The sequence below is a fragment of the Saccoglossus kowalevskii genome, chromosome 3 (assembly GCF_978046115.1).
Source record: "Saccoglossus kowalevskii chromosome 3, keSacKowa6.1, whole genome shotgun sequence".
In the NCBI taxonomy this organism is placed as follows: domain Eukaryota; kingdom Metazoa; phylum Hemichordata; class Enteropneusta; family Harrimaniidae; genus Saccoglossus; species Saccoglossus kowalevskii.
In genome coordinates, this window is record NC_140643.1 from 7,215,555 (window position 1) to 7,236,541 (window position 20,987).

A 20,987-nucleotide genomic window follows, 5' to 3' on the forward strand; every position below is an offset into this window, starting at 1 on the left:
TGACTACCTAAGTAGGCTTTTATTATTTTAACACACTATTACCCTATCCATGGGAGTTTTACAACAAATGACTACCTAAGTATGCTTTTATTATTTTAACACACTATTACCCTATCCATGGGAGTTTTACAACAAATGACTACCTAAGTATGCTTTTATTATTTTAACACACTATTACCCTATCCATGGGAGTTTTACAACAAATGACTACCTAAGTATGCTTTTATTATTTTAACACACTATTACCCTATCCGTGGGAGTTTTACAACAAATGACTGCCTAAGTATGCTTTTATTATTTTAACACACTATTACCCTATCTATGGGAGTTTTACAACAAATGACTGCCTAAGTATGCTTTTATTATTTTAACACACTATCACTCTATTCATGGGATTTTTACAATAAATGACTACCTAAGTATGCTTTTATTATTTTAACACACTATTACCCTATCCATGGGAGTTTTACAACAAATGACTGCCTAAGTATGCTTTTATTATTTTAACACACTATTACCCTATCTATGGGAGTTTTACAACAAATGACTGCCTAAGTATGCTTTTATTATTTTAACACACTATTACCCTATCCATGGGAGTTTTACAACAAATGACTACCTAAGTATGCTTTTATTATTTTAACACACTATTACCCTATCCATGGGAGTTTTACAACAAATGACTGCCTAAGTATGCTTTTATTATTTTAACACACTATTACCCTATCCATGGGAGTTTTACAACAAATGACTGCCTAAGTATGCTTTTATTATTTTAACACACTATTACCCTATCCATGGGAGTTTTACAACAAATGACTGCCTAAGTATGCTTTTATTATTTTAACACACTATTACCCTATCTATGGGAGTTTTACAACAAATGACTGCCTACTTTGTGTAAGTATGCTTTTATTATTTTAACACACTATTACCCTATCCATGGGAGTTTTACAACAAATGACTACCTAAGTATGCTTTTATTATTTTAACACACTATTACCCTATCCATGGGAGTTTTACAACAAATGACTGCCTAAGTATGCTTTTATTATTTTAACACACTATTACCCTATCCATGGGAGTTTTACAACAAATGACTACCTACTTTGTGTAAGTATGCTTTTATTATTTTAACACACTATTACCCTATCCATGGGAGTTTTACAACAAATGACTACCTAAGTATGCTTTTATTATTTTAACACACTATTACCCTATCCATGGGAGTTTTACAACAAATGACTACCTAAGTATGCTTTTATTATTTTAACACACTATCACTCTATTCATGGGATTTTTACAATAAATGACTACCTAAGTATGCTTTTATTATTTTAACACACTATTACCCTATCCATGGGAGTTTTACAACAAATGACTACCTAAGTATGCTTTTATTATTTTAACACACTATTACCCTATCCATGGGAGTTTTACAACAAATGACTACCTAAGTATGCTTTTATTATTTTAACACACTATTACCCTATCTATGGGAGTTTTACAACAAATGACTACCTAAGTATGCTTTTATTATTTTAACACACTATTACCCTATCCATGGGAGTTTTACAACAAATGACTACCTAAGTATGCTTTTATTATTTTAACACACTATTACCCTATCCATGGGAGTTTTACAACAAATGACTGCCTAAGTATGCTTTTATTATTTTAACACACTATTACCCTATCTATGGGAGTTTTACAACAAATGACTGCCTAAGTATGCTTTTATTATTTTAACACACTATTACTCTATTCATGGGAGTTTTACAACAAATGACTGCCTAAGTATGCTTTTATTATTTTTACACACTACCGTAAAAACTTGATTAATTCGCAGTAGTAAAAATAATTATTTTTTCAAGTGCACAAATTAATAGGGTCAAAATGGAAATTATTGGTTTTTGGTGCGCGAATTAAAAGAGTACTTTTTGATCGATTCAAAAAGGAGCTGTTTTTATAAATTTATTAGTGATTTGTTTTGTTTTCTAATGAACACGATTACAGGACGTTTTTTAGTGCCTCTGAGACTCGTGGCTAGCGACATTCATGGCGTATAGTCGGGCAGAGAACACGCACTGCATCAAGGACCACGCACCATGTTACACTTGAAATGAAACAGTGAAATGGCAAAGGTCACTCTGTACACAGAGCCGTCTAGCTGCACTGCCTTTTTTTTTTATTTTTCTAGGCATCGCCCGGACGATGTTATGGCAGATATTACGAAGCCCATCTTGTCGGCAAAAATAACCCTGCGTTGATAAAAATGGTCTCAGAAAATGTTTAGAAAAAATAATGTTTCGCGTTGACCAAATATAATCATGCAAAGTATAAATTCAAAGTGTTTTAATACATTGGTGAGAGGTCGCATCACTAAGAAGGAAAAGCAAGCCAAAGTCGAAACGGGGTGCATCATGGACATGACACAACACACGCTGCGACAACTGAGTGATCAGCGACATCATTTTGGGACGCAATTGAACTTCAAGTACTTTTTTGCGAAACTTGTCAGCGCGGCGATGCTGACATCAAGTGTGTGTTGACTGAATTTTGACCCCAAGTCACACGCTGAACTGGCGTGTTACCTTAGCAACCTTTTTTTTTTCGTGCCCCGCGCGTCAAACTAGTAAAATTGTTATTATATCCGAAGGTACTGTAATTACGCAACTTGTATGCAACTCTGTACTGGCTTGAATATATCAACTTGAATGTCGTTTACTTAGTGCACTGCTTTTCTAATCACGCAAATTTGTTTACAATATTGTACCGGCTCTGTACTTCGTTATGTATTGCTTTCATGATAATTAGTTTTTTTTCGACTATTGTTAGGGCACTGACCCGGGGTATTGGGTCTGTGAATATTTCAATATCACCGACTTGATAATGCGTTGCATTCATAATAATTACGCAAACATAAACACACCATACATGTACGTCAAATAAAATTTTACTATAATATAATAAACTCTGGGCAGCGGACTTCAATCGCATTATTCACGTACATTTCGACTGAACTCTAATAACCACGCATTTGAATTACGTGCGGCACTGGGCAATGACAAATTTAAATTCGGGTCACCCAGCTTGACGCAAATCAATATAGTTACTTGTCATTTGTTCGAAAAATCTTTTTAACTCTCACAAATACCATGGACACGAAGAGTTAACTGAGGGTTAAATGAAAGGGAACGTCTTTTTTGGACAAAATACACATCAGTACAAGATTATGTGTGCAAGGTTAGATTTGTAGAAGGTACATGACCGCTCAACCTTGTGTTTTTTACCGAATCCGGTATAATGAAAATGTGACACGAGGTCAATCGCCCGACCAATCAAAAATGTCAATTTACGCACCATAGGGCGGTTCACTTAAATGACGTAATAGAATGATGGCGGGCACATGGTCGATGCAACCCTGTGGACCAGCGACGAAAAAGCCCTGTACTAAGCTTTCCATTACGGAAATTCGTAATCGATGTGCTGACCGATGGATATTTATCGACTAAGTAATAATCCTGCCCAACATCTGTAGTGTCGTGGAGGAATGATTTTTTTCACGTCAAATCTTTACCGAACCTAAACTGCTTGCTAACTGAAAGGCTGTGATGACGGAGATCATCTGCGATTGCGGCGACACCAAGTACTGATAACATAAAATTATCTGTATATTTTTAATGTCTTCATGCAACATATTCTGAGTTGTCCACTTTATTCTGGCCCGCGAATTAATAGGATACAATTTTAAACATGTTTTTGAACGCCGCGAACTAAAAGGATACATTTAAAAATTAGCGTTCGAAAATAAAATGGGTGCGCGAACTAATAGAGACCGCGAATTAATCGAGTTTTTACGGTATTACTCTATCCATGGGAGTTTTACAACAAATGACTGCCTAAGTATGCTTTTATTATTTTAACACACTATTACCCTATCCATGGGAGTTTTACAACAAATGACTGCCTAAGTATGCTTTTATTATTTTAACACACTATTACCCTATCCATGGGAGTTTTACAACAAATGACTGCCTAAGTATGCTTTTTATTATTTTAACACACTATTACTCTATTCATGGGAGTTTTACAACAAATGACTGCCTAAGTATGCTTTTATTATTTTAACACACTATTACCCTATCCATGGGAGTTTTACAACAAATGACTGCCTAAGTATGCTTTTATTATTTTTACACACTATTACTCTATCCATGGGAGTTTTACAACAAATGACTGCCTAAGTATGCTTTTATTATTTTTACACACTATTACTCTATCCATGGGAGTTTTACAACAAATGACTGCCTAAGTATGCTTTTATTATTTTAACACACTATTACCCTATTCATGGGAGTTTTACAACAGGAGATGTGTTACAAAAGTTTGTATAAACTAATATCAATTGAACCAGCACTAAATAATATAGCAATGAAGTATTAAATAAGATTAATCTTAAACTATGACTAGCAGCACCAATTCACCTAGGCCAGAAATCAGGTACACAAACCACTTGTTTTGATAATATATCTGCCATCATAATCAACAAATTATAGGTACATGTATTCTCCATAAACTGGGAGTCAGTATGGTGGATGGATAGTGTACCTTATGGTTGGTGCTACCAGTGACAAGCAAGACAAACCGTATCACTTCAAGGAATGAAATAAACTTCACTACCTAGTGATAACTGACATACCTGATTAGCTGTGGAAGAAACTCTATGTAAATATCTCAGATATTGCACATGGTCACAATGATGTATTAATATCAAATCCATACATCCATCGGCAAGATGAGCAGAGGGTGACATTCCATCACGTGATTTGTCACATGAACAGCTCATTATAGATGCATTGACACCAATAAATTGACCACTTACTCGCTGCCAATTACCACTTCCTAAACAGAAATCAGTGATATGTGTTTACAGGCTTGACAATAATTTACATAATAATACAATTTTCTTACAATAAAAATAATTAATGTATCAATAACCTCTATTGTTTCATAAAAGTTCAAGCATGACATTTGAGTGGCCAAACTCAGTAAAATCCTCAGGCTCTGAGGGTGTGGAAAGAACACTTAACACTGACAGAATCTTTTAAACTATAGCATGGTGATGCCCTTATGAGTTGTATAGTGTACAACAATGTTATCAAGCTTTTGAGGCTCAAATATTTTCCTGTCAAAATACCATGCAATTTTGTTTTCACTCTTTGTAAAATAGTCACTAAATTTCATCATTTCAGACCAGACAGTTGCAAATATTCTTCTCAGTTTTTGAACGAAAGGTTAGTAAATTGTTATCAACATTTCATGTGAGGGATAAGCAGTCTGTACAAAATCATTTGGTAGATGGTGCCAATAGTTGACAGTGGTGATAAAATCTATTGAGACTATCACAATAAAATTATGATTCAAATCAGACACTTCAGTGGCCACGGTAATGTAAGTGCAAGGCCTCATGAGGCTTGTGATAGAGCTGGTCATGGCTCACGTAGAGATTTGGTATTCTCAGTATCTCAGTTTGTGTAGTTATAAGGTTACTTCAAATTTGTAACAGTTACAAAAAACATTTGACCACAACTGAATTAGAATTACAAATATTATTACCCATTGTTTCTTGTGGCAATACTTTATCCATGTCACTGCTATCTGAAAATTGTAACTGTTGTATTCTATCACCAGCTCTATGGCATATTGCACATCTACAGAGATAAAATAAAAGAAAGCATCAATTCAACAACATCAAACCCCCCCCCCCCAGACCAGACGTAATACAGTTTGTGTAACCAGCTTTTGATGTAGTCCTATTATCAATTGCAGAATGTTGGATAACATGTGGGTACAAAACAAATTGGGCGTCACAGATTAAATCTCCTCCAGAACAATTTCAATCCTTTTCAATAATTTTTTCAACCGAAATGATGACTTAGCATTATTGCACATTTGTATTTTTACATTATTTCTTTGCTAAACTAAACTGACATAATTAGCCACAAAGTGGAATGTGATAAAAATAGAGAGAAAGGGTCAAATGGTTCAGAAATGATGTTGTGAGAAACTTGCAAAGTACCATTACATTTACATTACAAAGGGAGCACAAAATAAACACAAATAACAATGTCTGATCTACTACTAGAATTTTTGGCTTTAACAATATGGAAAGAATGGTGATAAACACATGCATTCATTTTTCACATGATAACTTCAAGTGGACAGTTCAGTTTTGATCAGGTTTTATTTTATATCCTGGTATGCCCAAGTTGTATATTGTTTTGAACTAGTGGAGACTTACCCCATCCGGCAACGTGTACAGTCATGTGGTCCACTATCACCATCCATACTTTGTAAAAATGACACTTCACAATCATAGTACTTATTAGAAACAAATTTTTTGAAACCTGAAACAACAATGTTCTCATATTAGACAGAAAATGTATTAATTTACTAATACCACTCATACCAGACTGAATGTGTATTAGTTTACCAATACCACTCATACCAGACTGAATGTGTATTAGTTTACCAATACCACTCATACCAGACTGAATGTGTATTAGTTTACTAATACCACTCATACCAGACTGAATGTGTATTAGTTTACTAATACCACTCATACCAGACTGAATGTGTATTAGTTTACCAAAACCACTCATACCAGACTGAATGTGTATTAGTTTACCAATACCACTCATACCAGACTGAATGTGTATTAGTTTACCAATGCCACTCATACCAGACTAAATGTGTATTACTTTACCAATACCACTCATACCAGACTAAATGTGTATTACTTTACCAATACCACTCATACCAGACTGAATGTGTATTAGTTTACCAAAACCACTCATACCAGACTGAATGTGTATTAGTTTACCAAAACCCCTCATACCAGACTGAATGTGTATTAGTTTACCAATACAACTCATACCAGACTGAATGTGTATTAGTTTACCAATACCACTCATAGCAGACTGAATGTGTATTAGTTTACTAATACCACTCATACCAGACTGAATGTGTATTAGTTTACCAAAACCCCTCATACCAGACTGAATGTGTATTAGTTTACCAATACCACTCATACCAGACTGAATGTGTATTAGTTTACTAATACCACTCATACCAGACTGAATGTGTATTAGTTTACCAATACCACTCATACCAGACTGAATGTGTATTAGTTTACTAATACCACTCATACCAGACTGAATGTGTATTAGTTTACCAATACCACTCATATCAGACTGAATGTGTATTAGTTTACCAATACCACTGATACCAGACTGAATGTGTATTAGTTTACCAATACCACTCATACCAGACTGAATGTTTATTACTTTACCAATACCACTCATATCAGACTGAATGTGTATTAATTTACCAATACCACTCATACCAGACTGAATGTGTATTAGTTTACCAATACCACTCATACCAGACTGAATGTGTATTAGTTTACCAATACCACTCATACCAGACTGAATGTTTATTACTTTACCAATACCACTCATACCAGACTGAATGTGTATTAGTTTACCAAAACCACTCATACCAGACTAAATGTGTATTACTTTACCAATACCACTCATACCAGACTGAATGTGTATTACTTTACCAATACCACTCATAACAGACTGAATGTGTATTAGTTTACCAATACCACTCATATCAGACTAAATATGTATTAGTTTACCAATACCACTCATACCAGACTGAATGTGTATTAGTTTACCAATACCACTCATACCAGACTGAATGTGTATTACTTTACCAATACCACTCATACCAGACTGAATGTGTATTAGTTAACCAATACCACTCATACCAGACTGAATGTGTATTAGTTTACCAATACCACTCATACCAGACTGAATGTGTATTAGTTTACCAAAACCACTCATACCAGACTGAATGTGTATTAGTTTACCAAAACCACTCATACCAGACTGAATGTGTATTAGTTTACCAATACCACTCATACCAGACTGAATGTGTATTAGTTTACCAATACCACTCATACCAGCCTGAATGTGTATTAGTTTACCAAAACCACTCATACCAGACTGAATGTGTATTAGTTTACCAATACCACTCATACCAGACTGAATGTGTATTAGTTTACCAATACCACTCATACCAGACTGAATGTGTATTAGTTTACCAATACCACTCATACCAGACTGAATGTGTATTAGTTTACCAATACCACTCATACCAGACTGAATGTGTATTAGTTTACCAAAACCACTCATACCAGACTGAATGTGTATTAGTTTACCAATACCACTCATACCAGACTGAATGTGTATTAGTTTACCAATACCACTCATACCAGACTGAATGTGTATTAGTTTACTAATACCACTCATACCAGACTGAATGTGTATTAGTTTACCAATACCACTCATACCAGACTGAATGTGTATTAGTTTACCAATACCACTCATTCCAGACTAAATGTGTATTACTTTACCAATACCACTCATACCAGACTAAATGTGTATTACTTTACCAATACCACTCATACCAGACTGAATGTTTAATACTTTACCAATACCACTCATACCAGACTGAATGTGTATTAGTTTACCAATACCACTCATACCAGACTGAATGTGTATTAGTTTACCAATACCACTCATACCAGACTGAATGTGTATTAGTTTACCAATACCACTCATACCAGACTGAATGTGTATTAGTTTACCAATACCACTCATACCAGACTGAATGTTTATTACTTTACCAATACCACTCATACCAGACTGAATGTGTATTACTTTACCAATACCACTCATACCAGACTGAATGTGTATTACTTTACCAATACCACTCATACCAGAGTGAATGTGTATTAGTTTACTAATACTACTCATACCAGACTGAGTGTGTATTAGTTTAGTAATACCACTCATACCAGACTGAATGTGTATTACTTTACCAATACCACTCATACCAGACTGAATGTGTATTAGTTTACCAATACCACTCATACCAGACTGAATGTGTATTAGTTTACCAATACCACTCATACCAGACTGAATGTGTATTAGTTTACCAATACCACTCATACCAGACTGAATGTGTATTAGTTTACCAATACCACTCATACCAGACTGAATGTGTATTAGTTTACCAAAACCACTCATACCAGACTGAATGTGTATTAGTTTACCAAAACCACTCATACCAGACTGAATGTGTATTAGTTTACCAATACCACTCATACCAGAGTGAATGTGTATTAGTTTACCAATACCACTCATACCAGACTGAATGTGTATTAGTTTACCAATACCACTCATACCAGACTGAATGTGTATTAGTTTACCAATACCACTCATACCAGACTGAATGTGTATTAGTTTACCAAACCCACTCATACCAGACTGAATGTGTATTAGTTTACCAAAACCACTCATACCAGACTGAATGTGTATTAGTTTACCAATACCACTCATACCAGACTGAATGTGTATTAGTTTACCAATACCACTCATACCAGACTGAATGTGTATTAGTTTACTAATACTACTCATACCAGACTGAGTGTGTATTAGTTTAGTAATACCACTCATACCAGACTGAATGTGTATTAGTTTACCAAAACCACTCATACCAGACTGAATGTGTATTAGTTTACCAATACCACTCATACCAGACTGAATGTGTATTAGTTTACCAATACCACTCATACCAGACTGAATGTGTATTAGTTTACCAATACCACTCATACCAGACTGAATGTGTATTAGTTTACTAATACCACTCATACCAGACTGAATGTGTATTAGTTTACTAATACCACTCATACCAGACTGAATGTGTATTAGTTTACCAATACCACTCATACCAGACTGAATGTGTATTAGTTTACCAATACCACTCATACCAGACTGAATGTGTATTACTTTACCAATACCACTCATACCAGACTGAATGTGTATTACTTTACCAATACCACTCATACCAGACTGAATGTGTATTAGTTTACCAATACCACTTATACCAGACTAAATGTGTATTACTTTACCAATACCACTCATACCAGACTGAATGTGTATTAGTTTACCAATACCACTCATACCAGACTGAATGTGTATTAGTTTACCAAAACCACTCATACCAGACTGAATGTGTATTAGTTTACCAAAACCACTCATACCAGACTGAATGTGTATTAGTTTACCAATACCACTCATACCAGACTGAATGTGTATTAGTTTACCAATGCCACTCATACCAGACTAAATGTGTATTACTTTACCAATACCACTCATACCAGACTAAATGTGTATTACTTTACCAATACCACTCATACCAGACTGAATGTGTATTAGTTTACCAAAACCACTCATACCGGACTGAATGTGTATTAGTTTACCAAAACCCCTCATACCAGACTGAATGTGTATTAGTTTACCAATACCACTCATACCAGACTGAATGTGTATTAGTTTACCAATACCACTCATAGCAGACTGAATGTGTATTAGTTTACTAATACCACTCATACCAGACTGAATGTGTATTAGTTTACCAAAACCCCTCATACCAGACTGAATGTGTATTAGTTTACCAATACCACTCATACCAGACTGAATGTGTATTAGTTTACTAATACCACTCATACCAGACTGAATGTGTATTAGTTTACCAATACCACTCATACCAGACTGAATGTGTATTAGTTTACTAATACCACTCATACCAGACTGAATGTGTATTAGTTTACCAATACCACTCATATCAGACTGAATGTGTATTAGTTTACCAATACCACTGATACCAGACTGAATGTGTATTAGTTTACCAATACCACTCATACCAGACTGAATGTTTATTACTTTACCAATACCACTCATATCAGACTGAATGTGTATTAATTTACCAATACCACTCATACCAGACTGAATGTGTATTAGTTTACCAATACCACTCATACCAGACTGAATGTGTATTAGTTTACCAATACCACTCATACCAGACTGAATGTTTATTACTTTACCAATACCACTCATACCAGACTGAATGTGTATTAGTTTACCAAAACCACTCATACCAGACTAAATGTGTATTACTTTACCAATACCACTCATACCAGACTGAATGTGTATTACTTTACCAATACCACTCATAACAGACTGAATGTGTATTAGTTTACCAATACCACTCATATCAGACTAAATATGTATTAGTTTACCAATACCACTCATACCAGACTGAATGTGTATTAGTTTACCAATACCACTCATACCAGACTGAATGTGTATTACTTTACCAATACCACTCATACCAGACTGAATGTGTATTAGTTTACCAATACCACTCATACCAGACTGAATGTGTATTAGTTTACCAAAACCACTCATACCAGACTGAATGTGTATTAGTTTACCAAAACCACTCATACCAGACTGAATGTGTATTAGTTTACCAATACCACTCATACCAGACTGAATGTGTATTAGTTTACCAATACCACTCATACCAGCCTGAATGTGTATTAGTTTACCAAAACCACTCATACCAGACTGAATGTGTATTAGTTTACCAATACCACTCATACCAGACTGAATGTGTATTAGTTTACCAATACCACTCATACCAGACTGAATGTGTAATAGTTTACCAATACCACTCATACCAGACTGAATGTGTATTAGTTTACCAATACCACTCATACCAGACTGAATGTGTATTAGTTTACCAAAACCACTCATACCAGACTGAATGTGTATTAGTTTACCAATACCACTCATACCAGACTGAATGTGTATTAGTTTACCAATACCACTCATACCAGACTGAATGTGTATTAGTTTACTAATACCACTCATACCAGACTGAATGTGTATTAGTTTACCAATACCACTCATACCAGACTAAATGTGTATTACTTTACCAATACCACTCATACCAGACTAAATGTGTATTACTTTACCAATACCACTCATACCAGACTGAATGTGTATTAGTTTACCAATACCACTCATACCAGACTGAATGTGTATTAGTTTACCAATACCACTCATACCAGACTGAATGTTTAATACTTTACCAATACCACTCATACCAGACTGAATGTGTATTAGTTTACCAATACCACTCATACCAGACTGAATGTGTATTAGTTTACCAATACCACTCATACCAGACTGAATGTTTATTACTTTACCAATACCACTCATACCAGACTGAATGTGTATTACTTTACCAATACCACTCATACCAGACTGAATGTTTATTACTTTACCAATACCACTCATACCAGACTGAATGTGTATTAGTTTACCAATACCACTCATACCAGACTGAATGTGTATTAGTTTACCAATACCACTCATACCAGACTGAATGTGTATTAGTTTACCAATACCACTCATACCAGACTGAATGTTTATTACTTTACCAATACCACTCATACCAGACTGAATGTGTATTACTTTACCAATACCACTCATACCAGACTGAATGTGTATTACTTTACCAATACCACTCATACCAGACTGAATGTGTATTAGTTTACCAATACCACTCATACCAGAGTGAATGTGTATTAGTTTACTAATACTACTCATACCAGACTGAGTGTGTATTAGTTTAGTAATACCACTCATACCAGACTGAATATGTATTACTTTACCAATACCACTCATACCAGACTGAATGTGTATTAGTTTACCAATACCACTCATACCAGACTGAATGTGTATTAGTTTACCAATACCACTCATACCAGACTGAATGTGTATTAGTTTACCAATACCACTCATACCAGACTGAATGTGTATTAGTTTACCAATACCACTCATACCAGACTGAATGTGTATTAGTTTACCAAAACCACTCATACCAGACTGAATGTGTATTAGTTTACCAAAACCACTCATACCAGACTGAATGTGTATTAGTTTACCAATACCACTCATACCAGAGTGAATGTGTATTAGTTTACCAATACCACTCATACCAGACTGAATGTGTATTAGTTTACCAATACCACTCATACCAGACTGAATGTGTATTAGTTTACCAATACCACTCATACCAGACTGAATGTGTATTAGTTTACCAAACCCACTCATACCAGACTGAATGTGTATTAGTTTACCAAAACCACTCATACCAGACTGAATGTGTATTAGTTTACCAATACCACTCATACCAGACTGAATTTGTATTAGTTTACCAATACCACTCATACCAGACTGAATGTGTATTAGTTTACTAATACTACTCATACCAGACTGAGTGTGTATTAGTTTAGTAATACCACTCATACCAGACTGAATGTGTATTAGTTTACCAAAACCACTCATACCAGACTGAATGTGTATTAGTTTACCAATACCACTCATACCAGACTGAATGTGTATTAGTTTACCAATACCACTCATACCAGACTGAATGTGTATTAGTTTACTAATACTACTCATACCAGACTGAGTGTGTATTAGTTTAGTAATACCACTCATACCAGACTGAATGTGTATTAGTTTACCAATACCACTCATACCAGACTGAATGTGTATTACTTTACCAATACCACTCATACCAGACTGAATGTGTATTAGTTTACTAATACCACTCATACCAGATTGAATGTTTATTACTTTACCAATACCACTCATACCAGACTGAATGTGTATTACTTTACCAATACCACTCATACCAGACTGAATGTGTATTAGTTTACCAAAACCACTCATACCAGACTAAATGTGTATTACTTTACCAATACCACTCATACCAGACTGAATGTGTATTACTTTACCAATACCACTCATAACAGACTGAATGTGTATTAGTTTACCAATACCACTCATACCAGACTAAATGTGTATTAGTTTACCAATACCACTCATACCAGACTGAATGTGTATTAGTTTACCAATACCACTCATACCAGACTGAATGTGAATTACTTTACCAATACCACTCATACCAGACTGAATGTGTATTAGTTTACCAATACCACTCATACCAGACTGAATGTGTATTAGTTTACCAATACCACTCATACCAGACTGAATGTGTATTAGTTTACCAAAACCACTCATACCAGACTGAATGTGTATTAGTTTACCAATACCACTCATACCAGAGTGAATGTGTATTAGTTTACCAATACCACTCATACCAGACTGAATGTGTATTAGTTTACCAATACCACTCATACCAGACTGAATGTGTATTAGTTTACCAATACCACTCATACCAGACTGAATGTGTATTACTTTACCAAAACCACTCATACCAGACTGAATGTGTATTAGTTTACCAAAACCACTCATATCAGACTGAATGTGTATTAGTTTACCAATACCACTCATACCAGACTGAATGTGTATTAGTTTACCAATACCACTCATACCAGACTGAATGTGTATTAGTTTACTAATACTACTCATACCAGACTGAGTGTGTATTAGTTTAGTAATACCACTCATACCAGACTGAATGTGTATTAGTTTACCAAAACCACTCATACCAGACTGAATGTGTATTAGTTTACCAATACCACTCATACCAGACTGAATGTGTATTAGTTTACCAATACCACTCATACCAGACTGAATGTGTATTAGTTTACCAATACCACTCATACCAGACTGAATGTGTATTACTTTACCAATACCACTCATACCAGACTGAATGTGTATTAGTTTACCAAAACCACTCATACCAGAATAAATGTGTATTACTTTACCAATACCACTCATACCAGACTGAATGTGTATTACTTTACCAATACCACTCATAACAGACTGAATGTGTATTAGTTTACCAATACCACTCATACCAGACTAAATGTGTATTAGTTTACCAATACCACTCATACCAGACTGAATGTGTATTAGTTTACCAATACCACTCATACCAGACTGAATGTGTATTACTTTACCAATACCACTCATACCAGACTGAATGTGTATTAGTTTACCAATACCACTCATACCAGACTGAATGTGTATTAGTTTACCAATACCACTCATACCAGACTGAATGTGTATTAGTTTACCAAAACCACTCATACCAGACTGAATGTGTATTAGTTTACCAAAACCACTCATACCAGACTGAATGTGTATTAGTTTACCAATACCACTCATACCAGACTGAATGTGTATTAGTTTACCAATACCACTCATACCAGCCTGAATGTGTATTAGTTTACCAAAACCACTCATACCAGACTGAATGTGTATTAGTTTACCAATACCACTCATACCAGACTGAATGTGTATTAGTTTACCAATACCACTCATACCAGACTGAATGTGTATTAGTTTACCAATACCACTCATACCAGACTGAATGTGTATTAGTTTACCAATACCACTCATACCAGACTGAATGTGTATTAGTTTACCAAAACCACTCATACCAGACTGAATGTGTATTAGTTTACCAATACCACTCATACCAGACTGAATGTGTATTAGTTTACCAATACCACTCATACCAGACTGAATGTGTATTAGTTTACTAATACCACTCATACCAGACTGAATGTGTATTAGTTTACCAATACCACTCATACCAGACTGAATGTGTATTAGTTTACCAATACCACTCATACCAGACTAAATGTGTATTACTTTACCAATATCACTCATACCAGACTAAATGTGTATTACTTTACCAATACCACTCATACCAGACTGAATGTGTATTAGTTTACCAATACCACTCATACCAGACTGAATGTGTATTAGTTTACCAATACCACTCATACCAGACTGAATGTTTAATACTTTACCAATACCACTCATACCAGACTGAATGTGTATTAGTTTACCAATACCACTCATACCAGACTGAATGTGTATTAGTTTACCAATACCACTCATACCAGACTGAATGTTTATTACTTTACCAATACCACTCATACCAGACTGAATGTGTATTACTTTACCAATACCACTCATACCAGACTGAATGTTTATTACTTTACCAATACCACTCATACCAGACTGAATGTGTATTACTTTACCAATACCACTCATACCAGACTGAATGTGTATTACTTTACCAATACCACTCATACCAGACTGAATGTGTATTAGTTTACCAATACCACTCATACCAGACTGAATGTGTATTAGTTTACCAATACCACTCATACCAGACTGAATGTGTATTAGTTTACCAAAACCACTCATACCAGACTGAATGTGTATTAGTTTACCAATACCACTCATACCAGACTGAATGTGTATTAGTTTACCAATACCACTCATACCAGACTGAATGTGTATTAGTTTACTAATACCACTCATACCAGACTGAATGTGTATTAGTTTACCAATACCACTCATACCAGACTGAATGTGTATTAGTTTACCAATACCACTCATACCAGACTAAATGTGTATTACTTTACCAATATCACTCATACCAGACTAAATGTGTATTACTTTATCAATACCACTCATACCAGACTGAATGTGTATTACTTTACCAATACCACTCATACCAGACTGAATGTGTATTAGTTTACCAATACCACTCATACCAGACTGAATGTTTAATACTTTACCAATACCACTCATACCAGACTGAATGTGTATTAGTTTACCAATACCACTCATACCAGACTGAATGTGTATTAGTTTACCAATACCACTCATACCAGACTGAATGTTTATTACTTTACCAATACCACTCATACCAGACTGAATGTGTATTACTTTACCAATACCACTCATACCAGACTGAATGTTTATTACTTTACCAATACCACTCATACCAGACTGAATGTGTATTACTTTACCAATACCACTCATACCAGACTGAATGTGTATTACTTTACCAATACCACTCATACCAGACTGAATGTGTATTAGTTTACCAATACCACTCATACCAGACTGAATGTGTATTAGTTCACCAATACCACTCATACCAGACTGAATGTGTATTAGTTTACCAATACCACTCATACCAGACTGAATGTTTATTACTTTACCAATACCACTCATACCAGACTGAATGTTTATTACTTTACCAATACCACTCATACCAGACTGAATGTGTATTAGTTTACCAATACCACTCATACCAGACTGAATGTGTATTAGTTTACCAAAACCACTCATACCAGACTGAATGTGTATTAGTTTACCAAAACCACTCTTACCAGACTGAATGTGTATTAGTTTACCAATACCACTCATACCAGACTGAATGTGTATTAGTTTACCAATACTACACATACCAGACTGAATGTGTATTAGTTTACCAATACCACTCATACCAGACTGAATGTGTATTAGTTTACCAAAACCACTCATACCAGACTGAATGTGTATTAGTTTACCAAAACCACTCATACCAGACTGAATGTGTATTAGTTTACCAATACCACTTATACCAGACTGAATGTGTATTAGTTTACTAATACCACTCATACCAGACTGAATGTGTATTAGTTTACCAATACCACTCATATAAGACTGAATGTGTATTAGTTTACCAATACCACTCATACCAGACTGAATGTGTATTAGTTTACCAATACCACTCATACCAGACTGAATGTTTATTACTTTACCAATACCACTCATACCAGACTGAATGTGTATTAGTTTACCAATACCACTCATACCAGACTGAATGTGTATTAGTTTACCAATACCACTCATACCAGACTGAATGTTTATTACTTTACCAATACCACTCATATCAGACTGAATGTGTATTTAGTTTATCAATACCACTCATACCAGTCTGAATGTGTATTACTTTACCAATACCACTCATAACAGACTGAATGTGTATTAGTTTACCAATACCACTCATACCAGACTAAATGTGTATTAGTTTACCAATACCACTCATACCAGACTGAATGTGTATTAGTTTACCAATACCACTCATACCAGACTGAATGTGTATTACTTTACCAATACCACTCATACCAGACTGAATGTGTATTAGTTTACCAATACCACTCATACCAGACTGAATGTGTATTACTTTACCAATACCACTCATACCAGACTGAATGTGTATTAGTTTACCAAAACCACTCATACCAGAATAAATGTGTATTACTTTACCAATACCACTCATACCAGACTGAATGTGTATTACTTTACCAATACCACTCATAACAGACTGAATGTGTATTAGTTTACCAATACCACTCATACCAGACTAAATGTGTATTAGTTTACCAATACCACTCATACCAGACTGAATGTGTATTAGTTTACCAATACCACTCATACCAGACTGAATGTGTATTACTTTACCAATACCACTCATACCAGACTGAATGTGTATTAGTTTACCAATACCACTCATACCAGACTGAATGTGTATTAGTTTACCAATACCACTCATACCAGACTGAATGTGTATTAGTTTACCAAAACCACTCATACCAGACTGAATGTGTATTAGTTTACCAAAACCACTCATACCAGACTGAATGTGTATTAGTTTACCAATACCACTCATACCAGACTGAATGTGTATTAGTTTACCAATACCACTCATACCAGCCTGAATGTGTATTAGTTTACCAAAACCACTCATACCAGACTGAATGTGTATTAGTTTACCAATACCACTCATACCAGACTGAATGTGTATTAGTTTACCAATACCACTCATACCAGACTGAATGTGTATTAGTTTACCAATACCACTCATACCAGACTGAATGTGTATTAGTTTACCAAAACCACTCATACCAGACTGAATGTGTATTAGTTTACCAATACCACTCATACCAGACTGAATGTGTATTAGTTTACCAATACCACTCATACCAGACTGAATGTGTATTAGTTTACTAATACCACTCATACCAGACTGAATGTGTATTAGTTTACAAATACCACTCATACCAGACTGAATGTGTATTAGTTTACCAATACCACTCATACCAGACTAAATGTGTATTACTTTACCAATATCACTCATACCAGACTAAATGTGTATTACTTTACCAATACCACTCATACCAGACTGAATGTGTATTAGTTTACCAATACCACTCATACCAGACTGAATGTGTATTAGTTTACCAATACCACTCATACCAGACTGAATGTTTAATACTTTACCAATACCACTCATACCAGACTGAATGTGTATTAGTTTACCAATACCACTCATACCAGACTGAATGTGTATTAGTTTACCAATACCACTCATACCAGACTGAATGTGTATTAGTTTACCAAAACCACTCATACCAGACTGAATGTGTATTAGTTTACCAATACCACTCATACCAGACTGAATGTGTATTAGTTTACCAATACCACTCATACCAGACTGAATGTGTATTAGTTTACTAATACCACTCATACCAGACTGAATGTGTATTAGTTTACCAATACCACTCATACCAGACTGAATGTGTATTAGTTTACCAATACCACTCATACCAGACTAAATGTGTATTACTTTACCAATATCACTCATACCAGACTAAATGTGTATTACTTTACCAATACCACTCATACCAGACTGAATGTGTATTAGTTTACCAATACCACTCATACCAGACTGAATGTGTATTAGTTTACCAATACCACTCATACCAGACTGAATGTTTAATACTTTACCAATACCACTCATACCAGACTGAATGTGTATTAGTTTACCAATACCACTCATACCAGACTGAATGTGTATTAGTTTACCAATACCACTCATACCAGACTGAATGTTTATTACTTTACCAATACCACTCATACCAGACTGAATGTGTATTACTTTACCAATACCACTCATACCAGACTGAATGTTTATTACTTTACCAATACCACTCATACCAGACTGAATGTGTATTACTTTACCAATACCACTCATACCAGACTGAATGTGTATTACTTTACCAATACCACTCATACCAGACTGAATGTGTATTAGTTTACCAATACCACTCATACCAGACTGAATGTGTATTAGTTTACCAATACCACTCATACCAGACTGAATGTGTATTAGTTTACCAAAACCACTCATACCAGACTGAATGTGTATTAGTTTACCAATACCACTCATACCAGACTGAATGTGTATTAGTTTACCAATACCACTCATACCAGACTGAATGTGTATTAGTTTACTAATACCACTCATACCAGACTGAATGTGTATTAGTTTACCAATACCACTCATACCAGACTGAATGTGTATTAGTTTACCAATACCACTCATACCAGACTAAATGTGTATTACTTTACCAATATCACTCATACCAGACTAAATGTGTATTACTTTATCAATACCACTCATACCAGACTGAATGTGTATTACTTTACCAATACCACTCATACCAGACTGAATGTGTATTAGTTTACCAATACCACTCATACCAGACTGAATGTTTAATACTTTACCAATACCACTCATACCAGACTGAATGTGTATTAGTTTACCAATACCACTCATACCAGACTGAATGTGTATTAGTTTACCAATACCACTCATACCAGACTGAATGTTTATTACTTTACCAATACCACTCATACCAGACTGAATGTGTATTACTTTACCAATACCACTCATACCAGACTGAATGTTTATTACTTTACCAATACCACTCATACCAGACTGAATGTGTATTACTTTACCAATACCACTCATACCAGACTGAATGTGTATTACTTTACCAATACCACTCATACCAGACTGAATGTGTATTAGTTTACCAATACCACTCATACCAGACTGAATGTGTATTAGTTCACCAATACCACTCATACCAGACTGAATGTGTATTAGTTTACCAATACCACTCATACCAGACTGAATGTTTATTACTTTACCAATACCACTCATACCAGACTGAATGTTTATTACTTTACCAATACCACTCATACCAGACTGAATGTGTATTAGTTTACCAATACCACTCATACCAGACTGAATGTGTATTAGTTTACCAAAACCACTCATACCAGACTGAATGTGTATTAGTTTACCAAAACCACTCTTACCAGACT

At 34.9% G+C, this 20,987-nt stretch overlaps 1 protein-coding gene across 3 annotated transcripts in view; it reads right to left on the reverse strand.

The window, feature by feature from the left end:
• LOC100378628 (ceramide kinase-like) overlaps window positions 1-20,987 on the reverse strand; it is a 65,358-nt gene that overhangs the window by 13,684 nt on the left and 30,687 nt on the right. For all 3 annotated transcript variants that reach the window (XM_085496706.1, XM_085496708.1, XM_085496707.1), the window contains exons 9-11: window positions 6,305-6,410; window positions 5,620-5,714; window positions 4,703-4,905 (exon numbers count right to left, since the gene is read on the reverse strand). In XM_085496706.1, the coding sequence (XP_085352832.1) occupies window positions 4,703-4,905; window positions 5,620-5,714; window positions 6,305-6,410 (404 nt within the window). The remainder of the gene's footprint in view (window positions 1-4,702; window positions 4,906-5,619; window positions 5,715-6,304; window positions 6,411-20,987) is intronic.